The sequence below is a fragment of the Cibotium barometz genome, chromosome 21 (genome assembly GCF_041138505.1).
Source record: "Cibotium barometz isolate CiBa-2024 chromosome 21, ASM4113850v1, whole genome shotgun sequence".
Taxonomy (NCBI): domain Eukaryota; kingdom Viridiplantae; phylum Streptophyta; class Polypodiopsida; order Cyatheales; family Cibotiaceae; genus Cibotium; species Cibotium barometz.
The window spans coordinates 28,064,243-28,085,166 of NC_141066.1; the positions used below are offsets into that span (position 1 = coordinate 28,064,243).

Here is a 20,924-nt window from a genome sequence, read left to right on the forward strand (position 1 = left end):
TTGAGCCTTATGTCACAAGAATGACTAGCCTCTGTCACTTCCATGATCTTTATTACTATAGCATGAAGTGGGAACTCGGTGAGAACTCTCCCACCCATATCGTGTTATAGTAGTGATTTGTCCTACTGTTGCTCTTGTCATTTTTCTTACAATTGTCATTGCCTTTGAAATATTGCATCAAATCGCTATAACGTGAAGAGAGGGCTCGGTGTGGGAATTCTCCCACACACATCACATTGTAGTGATTTTGCCACATTTTTCTTTGCAATTTCATTTTCTTACTAATATTTCATCAAATCACTACAACACGACTAGAGATCTTGGGGAGAGTTCTCCAACGCTTATCACGTTATCCTGATCTTGCCTAATCCTTTATTATCTTAAACATAACTTTCGTCATCGTGACATATTTCCTGGCTTGTAGATGGAACCTTTGGGGATTGAAGTTGAGTCTAATGCTGGCCTTCAAGAAATCCAAGATGAAAAGTTGTTCAGAGTCCTTTATAAAGTTTGAAAGCATCATTGCCATCCTGAAATCTCACACATATTTAATTTCAATTTCTCCATCAAAGACATGGTCATTTCTGCCCTTTTCTTATCTTGAGGAGAAAGAGCAACAATTTCAGCAGATGACTTCAAGTGGTACGCTCATGTGTTTGGGCGTCCAGTATGTGCAAATGAATGATATTGAGCCTCCTTCAACGTTCAGTATGTGTTTGGGCATCCAGTATGTGCACATGAATGATATTGAGCCTTCAACAATGCTAAGACAAAAGTTAAACAGGGATGTTTTAAAGGTGCAAGATGATAAGAAGAAGACATACAGTAAGTGCCCCATTCACAATCGCAAGTGTCGTCTCGTTGTGTACCACTATGGATTTACCTACTACCTATATGTGCTGCTACAATAAGGATGAAAAAGTTACAAATGAAGAAATTGAGGAGAAGGCTTCTTGAATAGAGCATGCATAGCCTTCTTGCAAGCTCTATGCATAGAGCTTGCAAACGTATACAAGCTCTTTGAATAGGCTGCTTGCAAGGTTGCATGAAGCTTATGCATAGAGCTTGCATAGGCTTCTTGCAAGCTCTATGCATAGAGCTTGCAAGCGTATACAAGCTCTTTGAATAGGCTTCTTGCAAGGTTGCATGAAGCTTATGCATAGAGCTTGCATAGGCTTCTTGCAAGCTCTATGCATAGCCTTCTTGTGTGAAGCCTATGCATAGAGCTTATGTATAAGGCTTATGCATAAAGCTCATGCGTAGAGCTTATGCATAAGCTCTAGGCATAAGATCTATGCATAAAGCGTACATAAGGTTTATGCATAAATCTATGCACAAGGTTTATGCATAGCCTTTATGCATACGACTCTATGTAACCCTAATTATGCATAATCTTGCATAAGCCTTATGCATAAAGCTTGCATAGAGCTTATGTATAATCTTGCATAAGCCTTATGCATAAAGCTTGCATAGAGCTTATGTATAAGCTCTATGTTGAAATATACAAGTGAATAGGGTGTGTGCGGGAACAAGCCCTTGGTTAGAGGCTGTAAAAAAGAATGTGTAAATATGAAAGAACCTGTGAAAAGGTGAGAAGAATCTACTGGGAGAGAATAAAGGGTAGCATGAGAAGATTTAGGAAGTGTGGAGATATTCTAGGAAAAGTGGAGAGGTGGAGAGAATCAAGCAAAAGAGGTGGAGTGAATCAAGGAGAAATCAGTGGGATTTGATGCTTGGATGTAAACTCTATAAATTGAAGCATTGGCCTAATGAGAATTTGCTGGTTTTTGATTATCCATGCCTACATTAAGCTATTTGCTAATTACTCACTAATTACATCTTACAGGTTTTTGGGGGGAGAAATGGCTTGGATATGGGAGCCCAACCACCAATGTTGCTCAGTGTCCTAGGGTGGTGTTGTGCATGCTGCTACAGCGTGACTTTGACACATAGGGCACACTGTAGCTACACCAGTTCTAGCTTCCATAGTCAAGTCTAGGTTTGAAGCTCAATAGAATAGGGTATCAACCTTGGGCAAGGCCGAAAAACTAAGCATGAGGGGTTCTCACCCGCTATCCATATTAGTGTGCTTCGAAGGTCACCACTAGTCCTTTGAATGGAGAATACTATGTGGCTAGTAGTTCTTCGGCTTTAGACGAGGAGGCTAGTAATTCTAAGTTGTTTAAGGCTAGGGGTATCTAAATGATTACCTAGTCACACTTCTTTTGGATTGGGGTAGTACCAACGATGTCATTTTTGAACAAGGGCTCTTAGAGGGCTAAGTTGGAAGCTCTCTTGGTCGATAGAAAAGTATTAGGATTTGTGTCAAACATACCTCACGATGTCAAGCACTTAGTTAAGAATGCACTGTTAAACATCAAGAAAAATAAATTCACTAGAGATTACATCTTTCATAAGCCGTGGCTTGAACATCGACTCAGGAGGTTGAAAGAAGTATCTCTTGCACTAGTAAGGTTGGTAGTGGCAGCATGCCGAGGATCGTGAGTGTTCATCTACTCATAATGTGGTGTGTGTCATAGAAATTGACCCATCACACATGCAAACGGCATAAAGGACACAAGGCACAAAAGAGAAAATTGGCAGGGCAAGTAGAGGAGTGCAAAATTATAGGGCATGTGTATGCAAAGTTTGGTGCTGATCTAGTGTGATTTTTACATGGTCATGCATGCATGTGTGTGAGCAGTCGAGGACTTGCCCAGCTAGGTGGCTAAGCACAGAACTTGCCCACAAGGAAGTCAAGCACAGAGCTTGCGCTTAGGTGGCCAAGCATAGAGAAGGTTGCGAGGATATTTTAAATTTGGAAAAATTAGAATGAACTAAACTTCATGGAGCATTACCTAGATGGAGGGAACTTGCAAACAAGAGGAGAGGCAGTGGGCAGCGGGCAACGTGAGCGCTAATTGATCCTTTGCTTCAGCTGAGATGAGAACATAGGTGGCTCCTGCGAATTTGTGGGAGCCATCTCATTTGGTTTTTTTTAATTTTCCACAGCTCGCTTACATGACGTCTATATAAGTGACCTTGTGTAAGCAACGCTTTGTAGCATGCAATCGTCGTACAAATGACGTTAAATGAACCACTGCTTATGCGACGTTCAGTGCAACAGATATTTACAGCAGAACATTATTTTTTTCAATCATGTCACTTACGTCACATTCGTCATCGTTTAAGCGACGTGTTTGAATAAACCCATCATTCTAGCCTCGTCTCGCTAGAGAGGGCTATGTTCACATGTTTGAATAAACCCATCATTCTAGCCTGGTCTTGCTAGAGGGGGCTATGTTCTAGTGATAGGTTTCTTGAATAGAGCTTGCAAAGCCTTCGCAAGCTCTATGCATAGGCTTTATGCATAGAGCTTGCAAGCCTATGCAAGCTCTATGAATAGGCTTCTTACATGAAGCTTATGCATAGAGCTTGCATAGGCTTTGGTTGCAAGCTCTATACTACATAGCCTTCTTGTGAAGCTTATTTATAGAGCTTATGTATAAGGCTTATGCATAAAGCTCATGCATAGAGCTTATACATAAGTTCTAGGCATAAAGCTTGCAAGAGGCCTATGTATAAGATCTATGCATAAAGCTTACATAAGGTTTATGCATAAATCTATGCACAAGGTTTATGCATAGCCTTTATGCATACGACTCTATGCAACCCTTATTATGCATAATCTTGCATAAGCCTTATGCATAAATCTTGCATAGAGCTTATGTATAAGCTCTATGCATAAAGCCTTTATGCAAGCTTTATGTATAAGGAGCTTATGCATAAATATTGCATAAAGCTTATGCATAGCCTTATGCAAGCTGTATGTATAAGACTCTATGCAAGCCTTATTATACACAAGCTTGCATAGGGCTTACACATAAGTCTAGAGATTATGCATAAGCCTTATGCATGAGACTCTATGCAAGCCTTATTATGCATAAGCTTGCATAAGGCTTATGTATAAGCCTTATGCATAGAGCTTATGCATAAGTCTTATGCAAGATTTATGCATATTAAGCCTAATGCATAAAGCTTCATGCTTTTTTGATGTGGAGTGCTATGCATGGATGGGGAGTATTAGCTTTTTGAATGTTTATACTCTCTTATGTATATAACATATATTTCTTATGCTCTCTTTTTCTATGCATAAGGTATTCTCTCTATTCATAGAGTTTCATCACAATGCTTGCTAGACCTCCTTATGTTAGAGTTCAGTTAGAAGTGACTATGCATGCTAATGTAAGGAGGTCAAGAAAGTATTGTGAAGTGGGATGCTCTCACATATTAGAGCATACATAGGCTCTATGCATGCATGCATATAGATCATTCATAGAGCTCTCTTTTTCTATGCATAAGGTATTCTCTCTATTCATAGAGTTTCATCACAATGCTTGCTAGACCTCCTTATGTTAGAGTTCAGTTAGGAGTGACTATGCATGCTAATGTAAGGAGGTCAAGAAAGTATTGTGAAGTGGGATGCTCTCACATATTAGAGCATACATAGGCTCTATGCATGCATGCATATAGATCATTCATAGAGCTTTTCTCATAAATGTGTTACTAATAATGTTTTTTCATGTTATGTTTTGTAGGTCTTGCATTGTTGTCCCCTTCGGCTTGACATTTTTGAGGTAAGATCTCTTATTCATGTAATCGGTAATGCAAGCTCATGTTTATTGCATACGCCTTGTGCAAGCTTTATGCATAAGGATGAATGTAAGGTGTACAATGCAGATTAGAAAGGCATTATGACAAGCGGTAAGCAACACTAACCATAGAGGTTGCCATTGAACATCACTTTGTGTTATCTCATACTCTTGTGCAGACACATACCCTCATCTCACTGCTACCTTCATGAGCATAGTTGGAATAAACCATACAAAGCCTTTCTCGACTGATTATATCATTGATTCTTGTAATATGAAGCACTGGTAAAGATGCCCACATGGGACAGCATGGTGAGGTATGGTGGAAACATATAAGTGCTCCATGTTAAGGGCTTTATAATTTTTTTGTGGAATTAAGAGAAATGTTTTCTTTATTACGGGTGGATTTTAGCGTGGATATAACTTTTGGAGTAGCATGTTGAAGCATCATGCAAAAGAAGGGCTAGTGACAGTAGAGCTTTATGCAGCATGTGAAGATTATGCTATGGTAGCGCACAAATCAGGCATGAACATTGTTTGTATTGATCCCAAAGAGGACGTTGTTGAGGGTGTCTTGAAGAATATTTCAATGTAGTGCAATGAACATATTTGTTTGTGAATATTCAAGTGATTGGGTTTAACAATTGTTAATGGTTATATCATGTTCTTATTTTTCATATGAAAAATGAAAGAAATAGGGCACGACAAATGCATGTTGGGGATTTGCAAACAATAAGATATCATTGATAGTTTCAACAATGTTTATGTTGAACATGCTATACAAAGCAATAAAGAATTGACATTTTCTGTATTGTGTGGATGAATAAGGTTGTATTTCTCTACTATACTTTATGTGTGGTAACAAGGCTCTTACATGATGTCCTTTCAAGCCTATAAGGTAAACTCTTGTCATTGAACTCATCTCACGGTCAAAACAATGAACACACTCTACCCAACTATAGTGGTGTCTCATATCAATCCTCTTACATATGCCTCAACTTGAGAAGAACACAATACACACATATATGCGACCCATTCAATTACATGCCTTAACAATTCTGACGCATATTCTCATCTATTTGACTTACTAAGGTGCAACCAAGTACATTTCTATGCATTACACGTGAAAAAAGTCTCAACTTGGGTCCATTTACACCACAAATTCCTTTAATAATGGAAAAATCCTTAGAGTTTCTTCACAAACCTTATCACTTTTCTTGGTTATCTTACAAGTATATAATATTTGTGTTGCCTCGTTTTCTCTCTCTCTCTCTTTTCTTATAGTGTGGTGCTTAAGGTGCTCCACCCATAGATCAAGGAGCTTGAGCTACAAAGAGAGAGTGGAAAGGGTGTTGCCAAGCAATCACCATAGTGAGAAAAGGGTGGCGCCCCAATACTTGAAGATAGAAGAGAAATTGCTATAATTCTTTGAGCTTTGCGTATTATCGATGTTGCTACAAGTCCTGGAGAGGATTTCTATTGATGCCAAGTCACCATCATAGTGCTCAAGCTTATTTTCAAGAGAAAGATGTCCTTTGCTAATAAATTTTTGCTTATAAGGTCTACTTAGTACAGTGGTGGAAGTTGTCGCTTATAGATGCATAGCATCGCTGTGTGATTTGCAAGAAGATATTCAAGTAATGAAGGTGCCCAATGGAAAGAGAAAAGTGGGGGAGGGGGATATGGTGCAAGCTGCTGCTTTGTAGTTGCACAGTGTTGATGTGTGATGTGCAAGAAGATATTCAAGTCATAAAGGCGCCCAATGGAAAGGGGATGTGGTGCAAGCTGCTGCTTTGTAGTTGCACAGTGTTGATGTGTGATGTGCAAGAAGATATTCAAGTCATAAAGGTGCCCAATGGAAAGGGGAAGAGGGAGGGGGGGCACTTTCTAAAGCTATATTGCGTCAAATGTGAGAGAAGAACAATGAAAGACAAAATTGTACGTTCCATTGTTAAATGCAGAGGGCTTACATCAATTTATTTAAGTCATGAAGGTGCGGAGGGAGATGGATGTTGGGTGCGGGCACTTTCTAAAGCTATTTTGAGACAAACGTGAGAGAAGAACAATGAAAGAAAAAATTGTGGAAAGGGTTTACATCAATGTATATGTATGTATAGGCTTTCAAGAAATCTCATGCTCTCCTTTTCTAAGGAAGACTTGTTGCATAGATACAGAATGTATCCATTTTTTTGACATCCTTGAACCTTACAAGGAGGATTTCCAACACCAACATTTTGATTTCCAAGGGGTGGTATGTTGGCCTCAATAATTCTAGGGAAAGCATAGGTTTTGTCCTGGGCCCGAAAAGCAACGTCTAAAATATAGTAAAAGATGTCCATTTTAGCACGGTTGCTTGCTCCGACCGCAATGGTCAGCGAGGCAGCAGGCGTTTTGGAAGAGTCTATGGAGGCATCAGCGTTGAATATGGCGGCGCGCATCTGGACTTTGTGGGGAGCCGCCGGCGTCCCGCCCCGCGAAGAGCCGGGTCTTCGCGGGGAACCGTGGCGGCGGGTCTCTCTTGTACTTCCACGTCCTTATAAAAACGAGGACTCGCCAGTACATCAGCTATATTTTGCACACAGATCGACACAATATACAGGCTTAGGCTTTTCTTGTCCCCCAGCTGCTTCCACTCGCAATATTTGCAGCAGCAAGGCGTTTATCCAGATCTCATCCAAGCGAAGCAGCCTTTCCCACAAGCGATGGCGCCCATATTACGTCCAGCTGCGCAGACGCATCACTCCGGCCGCTTGCTGAAGAACCCCAGCTCATGCACCGCCTTCTTCCTCCTCCTCCTTATCGGCGCTCTCATTTCGCCTGCTGCCGTTGACGCCGCAAGTGGCAACCCGCGCTGGAGCATCATGGCCAACTCGAACTCGTCCGATGAGGCCTCATTGGAGTACTACGTGCAGGTGGAGGTGGGCGGTGACGACACAGGCGAGCTTCTCCCCGCCCTTGACACCAACACCACCAACAGCTTCGGTGCGATGGAGGTGTTCGCCCTCAACGTCACAGAGGGTGCTGACGCTTCCAGCACTCAGCTGGGTGTCATCCGGGGCTACACAGTCCAGGCCAGCTACACCTCCACCAGCCATGAAGTGGAGGTGGAGGTGCTCTCCTACGACGATGGCTCCGTCAACGGCACCATCAGCCTACAGGGCCTCATCAACGTTGCTACCAACGAGATCGTCGTGCTGGGAGGCACAGGCGCCTTTCGGGGCGTGCGGGGCTATGGCGTTGTCACCCTCGTCAGTGCCACAGGCACCTTGTACGTCTACCACCACTCCCTCTATTTTCTCTAGACTCACTAATTTATAGACGAGTCCATAATTAGAACCTAATGGCTTCTCGTGGCCACCAAGCCACGAGCATGACTGCTGCACAATCTTTCAAAGAGCAAATACAAAATTAAGGTTTCAAAAATTTCTATTGAGAGTGGATTTGGAAGCAAGAAGAAGTGGATTCTATTGAGAGAGGATTTGGAAGCAAGAAGAAGTGTTTTCTGTACTCTGAATTCTCAGATACAGCTATATAACTTCAATCTATGGTATGGCACTTTTACCCCCTTCATTAGGTATTACAAGACAAAATTTCTTTTTACTGGAGGTGTTCGAATGTGAAACGATTAATGCTTTCATATTTTCCATGTATTTGTCCGTTTTGAGTAGTAGTAGCACCATAGTGGTGGGAAAATCCGATGGCGAAGCCATGGGTGGCCATGCCTCTAAGAATTTAAAAATGAGAGAGAGAGAGAGAGAGAGAGAGACGAGACGAGACGAGACGAGACGAGACGAGAGTTGCTTAACGTCGACTTATTGATGTAGAGAGACCAATCAACGGAGAGACTTGAAGCCAGGTGGGTACATGTCATCCCAAGGGCAATTAGAGAGAGAGAGAGAGAGAGAGAGAGTCATATTCTAGCCAAAATTGAAATATTTAAGACTAAATTCTCTTTCCAAATAAAAGAGATTGACATTCCACATTTTAAATATATGTTGCTCTTGTAACTGCATAACAAAAGTGATTGGATTGGATCAACTCCTCGTGCTCTTGTATATGTTGCTCTTGTAACTACATAACAAAAGTGATTGGATTGGATCAACTCCTCGTGCTCAGGCACAACTAAGGATATTCCTCATCTTCATCTTGCTAGCCGTTAGCTCTCCAACAAAATGTCACACCACATAGTTCATCATGTAAAGCTTTGAAAATAGTAGGAATTTCATTCTCACACACACAACGGTGATAAATTCCTTTCATGATTAACCTATCAACTCCCGCTTGTTTGCATCTCATTAATCCTTCCTCAAGAACTGTATACTCAGCCTCATTGTTTGTTTCTACATCTTCTAAAACAACTTTCCCTTTGAACACAATTTGACCATGTGGATCATACAAGATTAGCCCACAACTAGCTTCCCCATTTGTCTTCTATATGCAGCATCAAAGAGCTGCAGTAAATAAGCATTCTCCAAAGGTTTCAAAGGTTGTACTTCTTTAAGCGATTCTTCAATCTTTAGTTGCTTCTCATATACTCTATGAGTCAATATGGTTGCAAGTGTGGCCTTGTTGCTATCTTCCACTTTAAAAGTATAGTTAAACTCCTACAACTCCAATATCCATTTAGCAATTCTATGCGATGTTGTCATATGGTAAACAACCACTAGAAAAAGTTTCTCCGTCGGTGATCACAATAAAAGGTCTTTTAAGCAAAATATGCACAAAATTTCCTTATGCAAACATTAAGGCTAAAACAAACTACTCTATCTCAAAATAACTCTTTTGATCTCCAATGGTCATAACCCTAGGTTGCAAAAGGGAATCCTTCTGTAAATAGAATGGTACCAATAGCATCTTTTCCAATGCTTGGATTCACATAAAATTGCTGGTCCCAATCAAGTGGCATCAAAATAGGAAGAATGCTTAAAACCTTCTTTACTCCACCAAAATATGCATCATACTCCTCATCCCAAACAAAAGTTATTTGGTTGGCTAAGAACTATAAAGGATGCAGAAATTGGGAAAGAAAATGAATAAACCTAGCAATATACCTTTTCTTGAAACTAGACGGCCAAGTAGGACTACTTCTTTCTTAGCAATCTTACATTTATCATAGTTCCCTTGACCTCCCAAGCTATCCAACCGTTGCAAACCTTTTTCCACGTCCATCAAATAACGTGAAATATGACGGCTATAAATACAAAAATCATTTATGTACACCCTGATAGATTTCCCAAAGAATGACTAAAGACATAATTCATATACCTTTGAAAGGTTGAAGGATCATTTGTCAATCCAAATGGCATCACATGATAGGTAAAACATCTCCATGGGGTGATGAATGTAGTCTTCTTCTAACCTTCTCTTGTAATCCATATCTAAAAGTAACCTGAACAACCATCACACACTGTATAACACTCATGACCAGCCACCTCAATAAGAATTTCATCTTAAAAGGGTAGAGGAAAATGATCCCTCTTTGTTGATATATTGAGTGGTTTATAATCCACGCATACCCGCCATTTGCCATTCTTTTTAGGAGTAACCACCATAGGAGAAACCCACTCAAAATTTTTAACAGAGCATATAAATCTCACTTTTAGTAACTTGGTCGCCTCTTTAAGCAAAGCATCATGTTGTACCACTCCGAACCATCGCAATTTTTGAGCTGCTCATTTGGCATTCTCCTTCAAGTCAATGTGATGTTCTATGGAATCTACTCCTCTAATCTGTGTGTAATCAGAAACAAAAAAAAATGATACTTGTATAGCATATCCAAGAACTCCTTCCATTCTCGGTGCTCCAAGTCATTTGCCAACATAACTTTCAACCTACTTTCTGTTAAATTTGCAGCAATGTGATGAGCTATGGTGGATCAAATGCTAGAATCAACATCATTAACAAAGAGATTAGATGATAATTAACATGTGATTAGTGAGCAATTAACTGATAGCTTAATGTAGGCATGGATAATAAAAAACCAGCAAATTAATTGATAGCTTAATGTAGGCATGGATAATAAAAAACCAGCAAATTCTCATTAGGCCAATGCTTCAATTTATAGAGTTTACATCCAAGCATCCAATCCCACTGATTTCTCCTTGATTCACTCCACCTCTTTTGTTGCTTGATTTTCTCCACCTCTCTGACAATATCTCCACACCTCCTAAATCTCCTCATGCTACCCTTTATTCTCTCCCAGTAGATACTTCTCCACCTTTTCACAGGTTCTCTCACATTTAGAGATTCTCTTTTATAGCCTCTTGCCAAGGGCTTGTTCCTGCACACACCCTATTCACTTGTATATTTCAACACCTCCCCTCAAGTGAATAATCCTAGCACACTTGGACCTTATACCAAGTTTCCCTCTTATACTTCAGAGTCCGCTGCGGCGACCAGTGCCTCAAGTCCCTAAACTCATAGTCCTTTTGACACTCTCTCTCTCTCTCTATGTGTCCAAGGCTACTACAAGTGATCGTGACCTTGACTAAAGTGCTCACACATACATCTACCACATGGCCTACATCATCAGTGGCTCAGAGGTGGTTTTACTCTGTTGGGGTAGGTTACATTGGGTTGTGGGGTTTCTCTCTCTCTCTCTCTCTCTCTCTCTCTCTCTCAGAAAAGATGATCTAACTCCACTTCCATAGGAGCCTCCATGAAGTTTGCTAATGTCGTTCCTTCTCCACTGGGTTTGCTGTAGTAGCAGTCTCTTGCCATGTGTCGTGGCTTTCCACAGTTGTGGCAAGTGAAGGTCCTTCTTCCTACTCTGTCTCTTCCTCGTCGTCATCCTTGAGAGAATCCTCCTCTGGAAAGAGATGTTCTTCTTCTTTCATGGGACTGGGGCCATGAGCTTGTCCGTCAGTTCTTGCTCCATGTGAGCAACATGTTTTAATGTTTTATTGATAGTTCTCTTGCACTTTTGATGTTTATCTTGTGTCATTATGCAATGCAAACCCAAATCTATGCGGGAGGTCTTGCCTCTTGCCTTATTCAGGACAAGGGTAATGTCTGGTCCCATTTTTACAATGATGTAATGTGCCCAATACAGCATTCGTTCTTATGCACATTCCCAAATGCAACTCTAGTTGTGAATAACTTGAATTTAAGTGTGATTTGCAGGCATTAACCAAGGGGTAAATGCAAAATTATGATTACCACAAATTTATCAGCATAATTTTACCAAAAATTACATTAAATCAAGGGTAACCAATTTGTACGGAATGGTTGGAGTATCAAACCATCTCTGAATTGCAATCTAAAGTTATAAGGATCTATATCAAATACCTAATGGTTATTTTGAACCCTCAATTGCAACAAAAAATAGTGATTAGCACTGATTAATCATCACTGATTAGCAAATTAATCCTCTATTTTTTGTGCAAAAAATAGAGTATGCGAGGAGCCCAGATCTGAGGCCTTAGAGTTTAAATGAGCTCAAATCCTTTCAAGACCATTAATAGCAATCAGTCTAGTAGAGGATTAAGCCAAGAAACACAAGATTTGACCAAACATTAAATGTGTAATCTCTCTTTTACCAAAGTCACCTGTAGATTTGAAGAGCTTAGATCTCACTGTAGACTTGATCAAATCAAATTCTATCTTCTCCAACTTGTAGAGCACCCTTGAAAACCCCTAGGGCTAAGAGCAATTAGAGCAATTTGCTCTAGAGTAGACAAGATCTCATTTTTTCTCAGAAAAAAAGGTGCCTGCAGATTCGCGATTTTCAGCAGCTTGCGTTGGCGGTTTGCAGGTTTGTCTTGATGGGATGAAGCACAAGGGTGATAACTATGTGTGGCTAAAGTGGTTTGGGCTAATTTTATGTATGTAGGGAGATAGAGCTCCTCCAACCAACTGGGGGTACAGAGAGTTTGTTGAAAAAGAGATAAAAATATTAATTATCTACTAATCCTAATTAGCCAAGTTATTAGTAAGATAATGGGCTCACAAATTGATGGATTCTAACTTGGCTCTGATACTATATTAAATTTGCAGCAATGTGATGAGCTATAGTGGATCAAATGCTAGAATCAACATCATTAACAAAGAGATTAGATGATAATTAATATGTGATTAGTGAGCAATTAACTGATAGCTTAATGTAGGCATGGATGATCAAAAACCAACAAATTCTCATTAGGCCAATGCCTTAATTTATAGAGTTTACATCCAAGCATCCAATCCCACTGATTTCTCCTTGATTCACTCCACCTCTTTTGCTTGATTCTCTCCACCTCTCCTAGAATATCTCCACACCTCCTAAATCTCCTCATGTTACCCTTTATTCTCTCCCAGTAGATACTTCTCCACCTTTTCACAGGTTCTCTCACATTTAGAGATTCTCTGTTATAGCCTCTTGCCAAGGGCTTGTTCCCGCACACACCCTATTCACTTGTATATTTTAACACTTTCATCTGCCTTTAACTCTTCTTGAACTTTAGTTGTTGCAGCTTCTTTGTTTGCCTGTGAGAATTAAGTGTCACACCCATCACCTCCAAAGATAGATCTTCAATGTCACTAGTGGTCTCGAATTCATCTTTTGAATACAAATACTCCATTAGATTTTCTACATCATCTAAATCTTTATATTATATATCCTTTTGCTTCTTCTCTTTCATGTCATAAACCACTACTTGCTTTCTATCAAGTTGTATCACTAGCTATCCTTTATTCCATTTTTGAATAGCTGTGACAGAAATCAACAATGGGGACCCAAAACCAAGGGGTAGTCATCTCCCTTGGTTGTCAGAACGTAAAAATCAACATTAATAGAAACCCCAAAAACACTTACTTTAAGATTCCTGAGGACTCCTATGCAATTGACTTTACTATTATTTGCCATCGTCACCTTAATTCTTCTACTTTCCTCCTTACCTATGGACACAGTAAAAAACTAGGGCGAATTGATGTTAGGTCCCTGCTTCCTCATATCCTCTTGTAAATTGTATGGTCTCACCCCATGGCCAAGAGTAAAATCTACAAGTTACCCAATTCTCCTTCTCCTCCTCCTCTTCTTACTTCCTTCTCTAACATCTTCTTTTTACTTTTGCTTCCTTATTTTTAGATTGTTTATGAACTCATGTTCTCTTACTTGTAAAACATTCCACTCCTCTTCTTGTTCTATTTCTTCTTACTTCTTATTCCTTTCTTCTAATTCTACTATAGGAACCCCCTATCTAGTAAAGGTGGGATACCATCTTCATTGATTCTCTAGGTGGAGGATTATTCCCCCTATTTTTCATTTGATTCCCTCCTTGTGCATGTGGATTTCTCAGCATATTATCTCTTTGAGGTATCAAAACAGGGTAGACATGATAAGGGTCACCTATGTTTCTTCTAGGAAGTGGATAGTTGTTTATACTATGGCCATGTCCATTGCAATTCCAACACACCAACTCTTGTTGTTGTCTAGGTGGCCTACCTCCACCTTGCTGTGGTGCATGAGGTTTGGATCCAACTCCTTGGGCGAAATGAATTGTTAATTCTCAAATTCTTTGAGTAAGCTACTCCAAGGCATTGGCATCTCAGGGTCATTGTCAAGATAATGCAGGAGATTGTTGAACTTGACGTGAAAGAGAGATCATATTCTAGCCAAAATTGAAATATTTAAGACTAAACTCACTCTGCAAATATTTAAATATATGTTGCTCTTGTAACTACATAACAAAAGTGATTGTATTGGATCAACTCCTTGTGCTCTTAACTAGTATTGAATGCACAACTAAGGATATTCCTCATCTTCATCTTGCCAGTCGTTAGCTCTCTAACAACATGTCCACCACGCCGTTTATCATGTAAGGCTTTAAAAATAGTAGGAATTTCATCATGAAAAGCTTTCAAAATAGTAGGAATTTCATCTTCACACACACAACGATGATAAATTTCTTTAATGATTAACCTCTCAAGTCCCGCTTGTTTGCATCTCATTAATCCTTCCTCAAAAATTGTATAATCAGCCTTATTGTTTGTTTGTACATCTTCTAAAAAAAATTCTCTTTGAACACAATTTGACCATGTGGATCATACAAGATTAGCCCACCACTAGCTTCCTCGTTTGTCTTCTATATGCAGCATCAAAGAACAGTAAATAAGCATTCTCCAAAGGTTTCAAAGGTTGTAGTTATTTAAGTGATTCTTTAATCTTTAGTTGCTTCTCATGTACTCTATGAGTCAATATGGTTGCAAGTGTGGCCCTATTACTATCATCCACTTTAAAAGTGTAGTTAAACTCTTGCAACTCCAATATCCATTTAGCAATTTGATGTGATGTTATCATATACTGAACAACCACTAGAAAATGTTTCGCCACCGTGATCACAATAAAAGGTCTTTTAAGCAAAATATGCACAAAATTTCCTTACACAAAAATTAAACCTAAAAAAAGCTACTCTATCTCAGAATAACTCTTTTCTCCAGTAGTCATAACCCTACTTACAATGTAAATAGGTTGCAAAAGGGAATTCTTGGAATCCTTTTAAATAGAATGGTACCAATAGCATCTTTTTCAATGCTTGGATTCACATAAAATTGCTGGTCCCAATCAAGTGGCATTAAAATAGGAAGAGTTCTTAAAACCTTCTTCACTCCAAAATATGCATCATACTCCTCATCCCAAACAAAAGTTATCTAGTTGGCTAAGAACTATAAAGGATGCAACTTTTGGGAAAGAAAATTAAACCTAGCAATATACCTGGCTTTTTGGATGATACCTCATTAAGAATTGTCAAAGGGCCAAGTGTGCCATTGTACGCATTGGGTACTCTTGAAAATGATGAGACCCAAACAGAGGATGAAAGTGAATGGAAATATGAAACAGACACAAGATTTGAAGCTAAAACAATAACCGAAACACCCATGGTTCCTCTGGAAGACTCTATCATGGTATGGTTGGATTTCCCTACAGGTAATGATGTTCAGCGTAAGCGTGCATTGATTAGCCCTTGAGCAAGTCATAACATCATAACAATAGAAGCTTGGTTGTCATTGGGAAAACCTAACCTCACCCCAACAAGCAATAGTCTTGCAAAAGGACCAATGGACAAAACATTGAAGTTCCAGGTTACTCTAGATACACTACTCGAACAATCGATCGCGATATGGAATTTACATTTCATGTCACCCTAGATTCCCTTGAGTATGATGTCATCCTTAGCAAACCTTGGATAAGTGAATCATTGTATTCACTAGATGAATCCATGCAAACAATCACCTTGAACACTCATGCATGCAATGTATAATTGCTATTTTACGGGAGGAAGAAGCCTTGCAGAAGCTGGAACTTCCAACATATCTTATTGAAAAAATCCTTAGGATTTTGGTTGCATTGGAAATTTCAAAGAAAATCACCACAGCTCAAGCACAGCTTTATCCAACACGAGAACACAATCTCATGACCCTCGAGCTATGGGATTTGTTAGGTCAACCAACACTCACGGCCCATCCTAAAAGGATTACCTTTACATAAGACTTGAATATGTCATGTCTGGGGTACTTTGAGCAGACAATGTATATCGAAACTAACCCCCTCACTTGCTATTTTTTTGTGGTTGAGTATGTGTTGGAAGCAGATTTAATCATGGGGCATAAATGGACTATTGTTGCTGCCCAAGCACCACTATGCTTTGCTAGCGATAGATTCATCATGATGGTCAATGACAACAAAAAGTTGACAATACTATACTGCCAGGAAGAGGATCCAACTTTAATGGATATCTATGATGCAGAACAAAAAATGATACAAGACTCTTCCACAAAAGCCCCTCTAAAGCTTCTACTCCCAATGCCAATGAGTATCAAACCTGCCGCCTCAGCGCCAACCAAAGTCAAGGAGGACCCCAAATCTTCCACATCAACCCTAAAGAAAACTCCACTAAGACTACCACAATCACAATATCTTAATAGTATCAAAATGTGGGTGGAGAAGTAGCTACTTGTAGCTCAAGGCTACTATGAAGGTGCCAATCAAATTTGGGTGCCTCAACAGTCAAAAACTCTTCCTACGAAAAGCACTCAAAAGCCAAGGAAGAAGAAGAGTACTCCACAACACCGTCCACCACAAGAGCCTATGCGAGTTCCTCAAAGAACTCCACCAATGCAACAAGTGTGGGTACCAAAAACATTGCTACAAGCACAAGGGTACTACCAAAGAAATACCAAATCTTGGGTCCCCAAGTGCATCACAAAGTCCCCTAAACTTGCACAAAAAAGGAAGCCTCAACACCAAGCACATCGGCCACCAAATTACAGTGTTCATCAAAGATGGGTGCCTGTGCATGTGCTTCAACAACAAAAATACTATGATGGTAATTCCATCATATGGTTGCCAAAATCGAAAACCTCACCACCCACCGAATTCAACCCCAACAACTTCACCTGAAGTTCGATAAGAATGGAGGCCCAAGCAACAGCAAGCAAACAAAACCACTCTCGTGCATTCAGCACCAACACAAGAGCTTGTCTGTTCAAGCAAATAATCAGCAGTCTTCCCTACTGCCTTGACATCATTTCAGCAACAAATTCAAGATCAAATACGGAGACTTAAGAGCACATCAAGAACAAAACAACAATGCTCTTGTCACCCCTCTGGAAATGATAAATGATCCATCCTAAGCATGTGCAAACACAGTTGTAAAGTCACGGCCCATGTCAGTCCCTCTACAGCTTCACGTCTGCAGATTCACGTCTTGGACTTTCATGTCTACACTTTCACGTCTACACTTTCACGTCTGCAAATTCACGTCTTGGACTTTCACGTCTACACTTTCACGTCTATAGATTCACATCTTAGTCCTTCACGTCTTGGACTTTCATGTCTGCTCTTTCACATCATGCTCTTTCACGTCTGATAATTCACGTCTGCAAATTCACGTCTTGGACTTTCACGTGTGCTCTTTCACATCTGATAAATCACGTCTACAGATTCATGTCTTGGAATTTCACGTCTGCTCTTTCACATCATGCTCTTTCACGTCTGCTCTTTCACGTCATGCTCTTTCACGTCTGATAATTCACATCTAGTCTTTCACATCATGGTCTTTCACGTCTTAGTCCTACATGTGCTGTAGAGGATGAAAAAGTTGCAAATGAAGAACTTGAGGAGAAGGCAGAGAAACCTCCATCAGTAGAAGATGAAGTTCAAGATATTGCGGAGGAATTAAACTTGGCTACCGGGAGAGGGACTTACGTACGCAGTTGGATATTGACGCGACACCTTAGTGGTTACAGGTAACAAGCAGCCCTCTACGATAGAGAAAGCAGGGGACATTCCAACCCCACTACTCCCCACATGTCCTATTGGTGACAAAGAATATTTGTTAACTATAGATATTCAAGTTGTGTTTGACATAAGGAAAGACTACTATCTGGCCATCATTGCACAGAATCTTGAGGAAGATGAACATTTTGTCGATCCAGATTTGGCTAAGTATCTCTTATTGGATTCAAATGTCAAGGACAGTGAGTTCCATTATGCTATCGACACATTATCTATGATGTACAAGGATGCAAAAAGCTATGAATCCAACCTTCCCACCACTGAAGAGGAATTTCAGGCTATTCAACAAAGACTTAATATTTCACACATGGGAAGGGAAGAGGCATCCTCATTGGTGGTCCAGGACACCAACTCAATAATTAATATATGGACAGATCATTTACTTGTTAATGACAAAAATCAGAAGGTGTACGCTTAATGTGTTTACTTGTTAATGACTTTTTATCGTTCTTGCTGAGTAGCTTATTCTATTTGTTGTGTTGGCTCATTGACAATATTGTTTTACAGCTGGTTGTGCTTGAGGATGAGTTTCTTAGGCGAGAATTAGGCAAACACGTGGGAGGACTATGAATGGAATCAACACTCGGAGAGTACATAAACCGATTGAAGTTTCCATAATTCATTATATTCCACAAAAAATTCTTGAAAGATAATGCAGAATTTCCTTTGTTTGCAATCAAGACATTATCCAAATACCTTGGGGCATATCCCGCCAGGTGGAATGTAGACAAAGTCATGCTTTTGGAGAAGTAGTTAGCTTTTGGCGTTGCAAATCTTTTGGCAGGGCCCTAGAGTCTATGCACTAAGGAGTAAATATTACTTAGCCTATACTGCTTATGGATTGGCATGTGGGATTAAGGATCCCAATATGCTAAGTGATTATGGAAAAAGGGAGCTTCTCAGATTCACAAAACCGAGGGTTCCTCCAGTTTTATAGTTACAGGATGTTGCAAAGCCATCTTCAAAAAGGGCAAGGCTTCATGCACCCGAGGATGTTAGTGAGCAGGGTAAGGAGTAGTAGTATATTCCTATCTCTTGTAATAATATTCTCTCTTGTGTAATGTCATGACACTTTTGCATATGATCATTTATGAATTTGAAATGTTAATTATGGATCTATGGGTATCCAAATCTTTCCATTTCTTTGTTTTGTTCCTCGCCATTTTACATGCTTAATACTTGCATTAGATCTCCTCCATATATCTTGTTTTCTTTCTTTATTCACAAGTTTTACTGTTGATTAATTTCGAATGCTTTGGACTGTTGCTTCTTTTTGGCTTTGTGTACAAGCTTTCTATATGTCCACTGATGTAATTCCTCTAAACTGTTAGCTTTTTTTGCTCCTTCACCATGTCTTGTATGATTGAAATACCCGGAGCATACTTGATAATTTGTTTTCTCTATTCCCTGGGTTTACCATATTGATAAACTACCATACTTCTTTGAAAACCAAAGGGTATGATGGTATATAATATGCTTCAAGAGAATAAAAGAACATATTAATCAGTATATTTTTTAATATACAGTCTAAAAACTAGTTGAATGCATAATCCATCTAATACCATATAGTGGGTGATGTGTTGATCCATCCATGCATCAATCATTGATCTCTTGAACTCATCTAGCACGGTTTGAAATACCTCATGGTCCTCCTTCGTCCACACTTTCTTGTCACAGAACTTAAACATAATGTCTAGAGATTTTCACACCTTGGCTTTCCGTGTTCTTGCATGACCATTGTCTGCATGGTCTACTACTGCATTGTGAACACACTTCCATCTGTTGTATTTTATGATCTGCACTGATCGTCTTCTTCTACAACCTTCTCGTGTTGGTTCAAATAGAAACCTTCTTGCTTTAACACCCCCAATGGAAGGTTTCTTAGGTTTATTCCTCCCATCCTTAGACCTTTTTTCACCTTGTTTAATTTTTGCATGTCCACCATGCAAACCAATGTCTGATAGAACTTTCTCTAGTGCTTTGATGGATGTAAACTTTGCTGTATTAGGCTATAGAGTCCATGCAAAACATATGTATAAAAACAAGAGTTTCTCAATGATTCTACCAAAGAGCACGCATTGTACAAATGTGGACACTTGTTGAAGATGGAATATCAAGAATTGGCTTGAAGTTTTGGTCTTGCAGATGCCTTCTTCCGATACCTCTTATCAAACACCTTTGCACTGCACATGCAATATAAGCAGGGACTTTTTGAATTGGCACCCTTTGACACATTGTGCATACCTTTCAAAGTTTTAAGATCACCTGCCATATGCCACTCCACCTTTTTTTTTCCAATGCCTTCCACATCCAAGATTTTGCCATTTCTTTGCTCGGTCGTTGATGATCTTCGTTGTCTTATGAAAGACCCAATTAGAACATCAAAATTCTCTAATTCTACCTGCAATACATAAGAAGCATAGGAATGCAACACCCATTAGTGTTTTTTATATGTAATTATTTTTCACAAACATATCCGAGTCTAATAAATTTTACCTCAAATGATCCCAAAGACAATATATTGTTTTCATATTGAACACTAAACTCTCTAGGATCATCTTTTAGAATAGATGTTTCAAGTGCCCTCTTCATCAGTGTGATGGTAACCCTTTCTAACTTTCTCTCCACAATTTGACACTCATCAAGCTTTTGCACAAATTTGAGGACACCGTCACATTTTTTAGGAGTAACTTCAAGCAATTGAACAACATATGATTGTAAGGCCTCCAAGTCGTAGAAAATATTATTGTATCTATTATAGACCACATCTCTTATTGGTGCAGCATAGGTGTCTTCAATATGAAATGGGATTCCCAGTGCTTGAAGTACCTCGTTGTTTACTTGTTTACACATTTTTTTACCAAAGAAGGATTTGGCAATAATGATCCTTTTATACTAGAATCCTTCATCTTTTCCTATAGTCTTATAATAAATGGTTGAGTTTCCTCTGTGTGATATACCAGCCTCATCAAGTATTTCTTGGATGTCATGTGGATTGA

At 39.5% G+C, this 20,924-nt stretch overlaps 1 protein-coding gene across 1 annotated transcript; it reads left to right on the top strand.

Moving 5' to 3' along the window:
* Window positions 1-7,233: 7,233 nt before the first annotated feature.
* On the top strand, window positions 7,234-8,194 carry LOC147627025 (dirigent protein 10-like). Its single transcript, XM_086816136.1, has one exon. The coding sequence runs from the start codon at window positions 7,355-7,357 to the stop codon at window positions 7,952-7,954; it is 600 nt and encodes a 199-aa protein (XP_086672262.1). The 5' UTR covers window positions 7,234-7,354; the 3' UTR covers window positions 7,955-8,194.
* The last annotated feature ends 12,730 nt before the right edge of the window (window positions 8,195-20,924 follow it).

Coding starts and splice junctions, on each gene's coding strand:
- LOC147627025 (XM_086816136.1), top strand. CDS start 7,355: ATGGCGCCCATATTACGTCCAGCTGCGCAGACGCATCACTCCGGCCGC.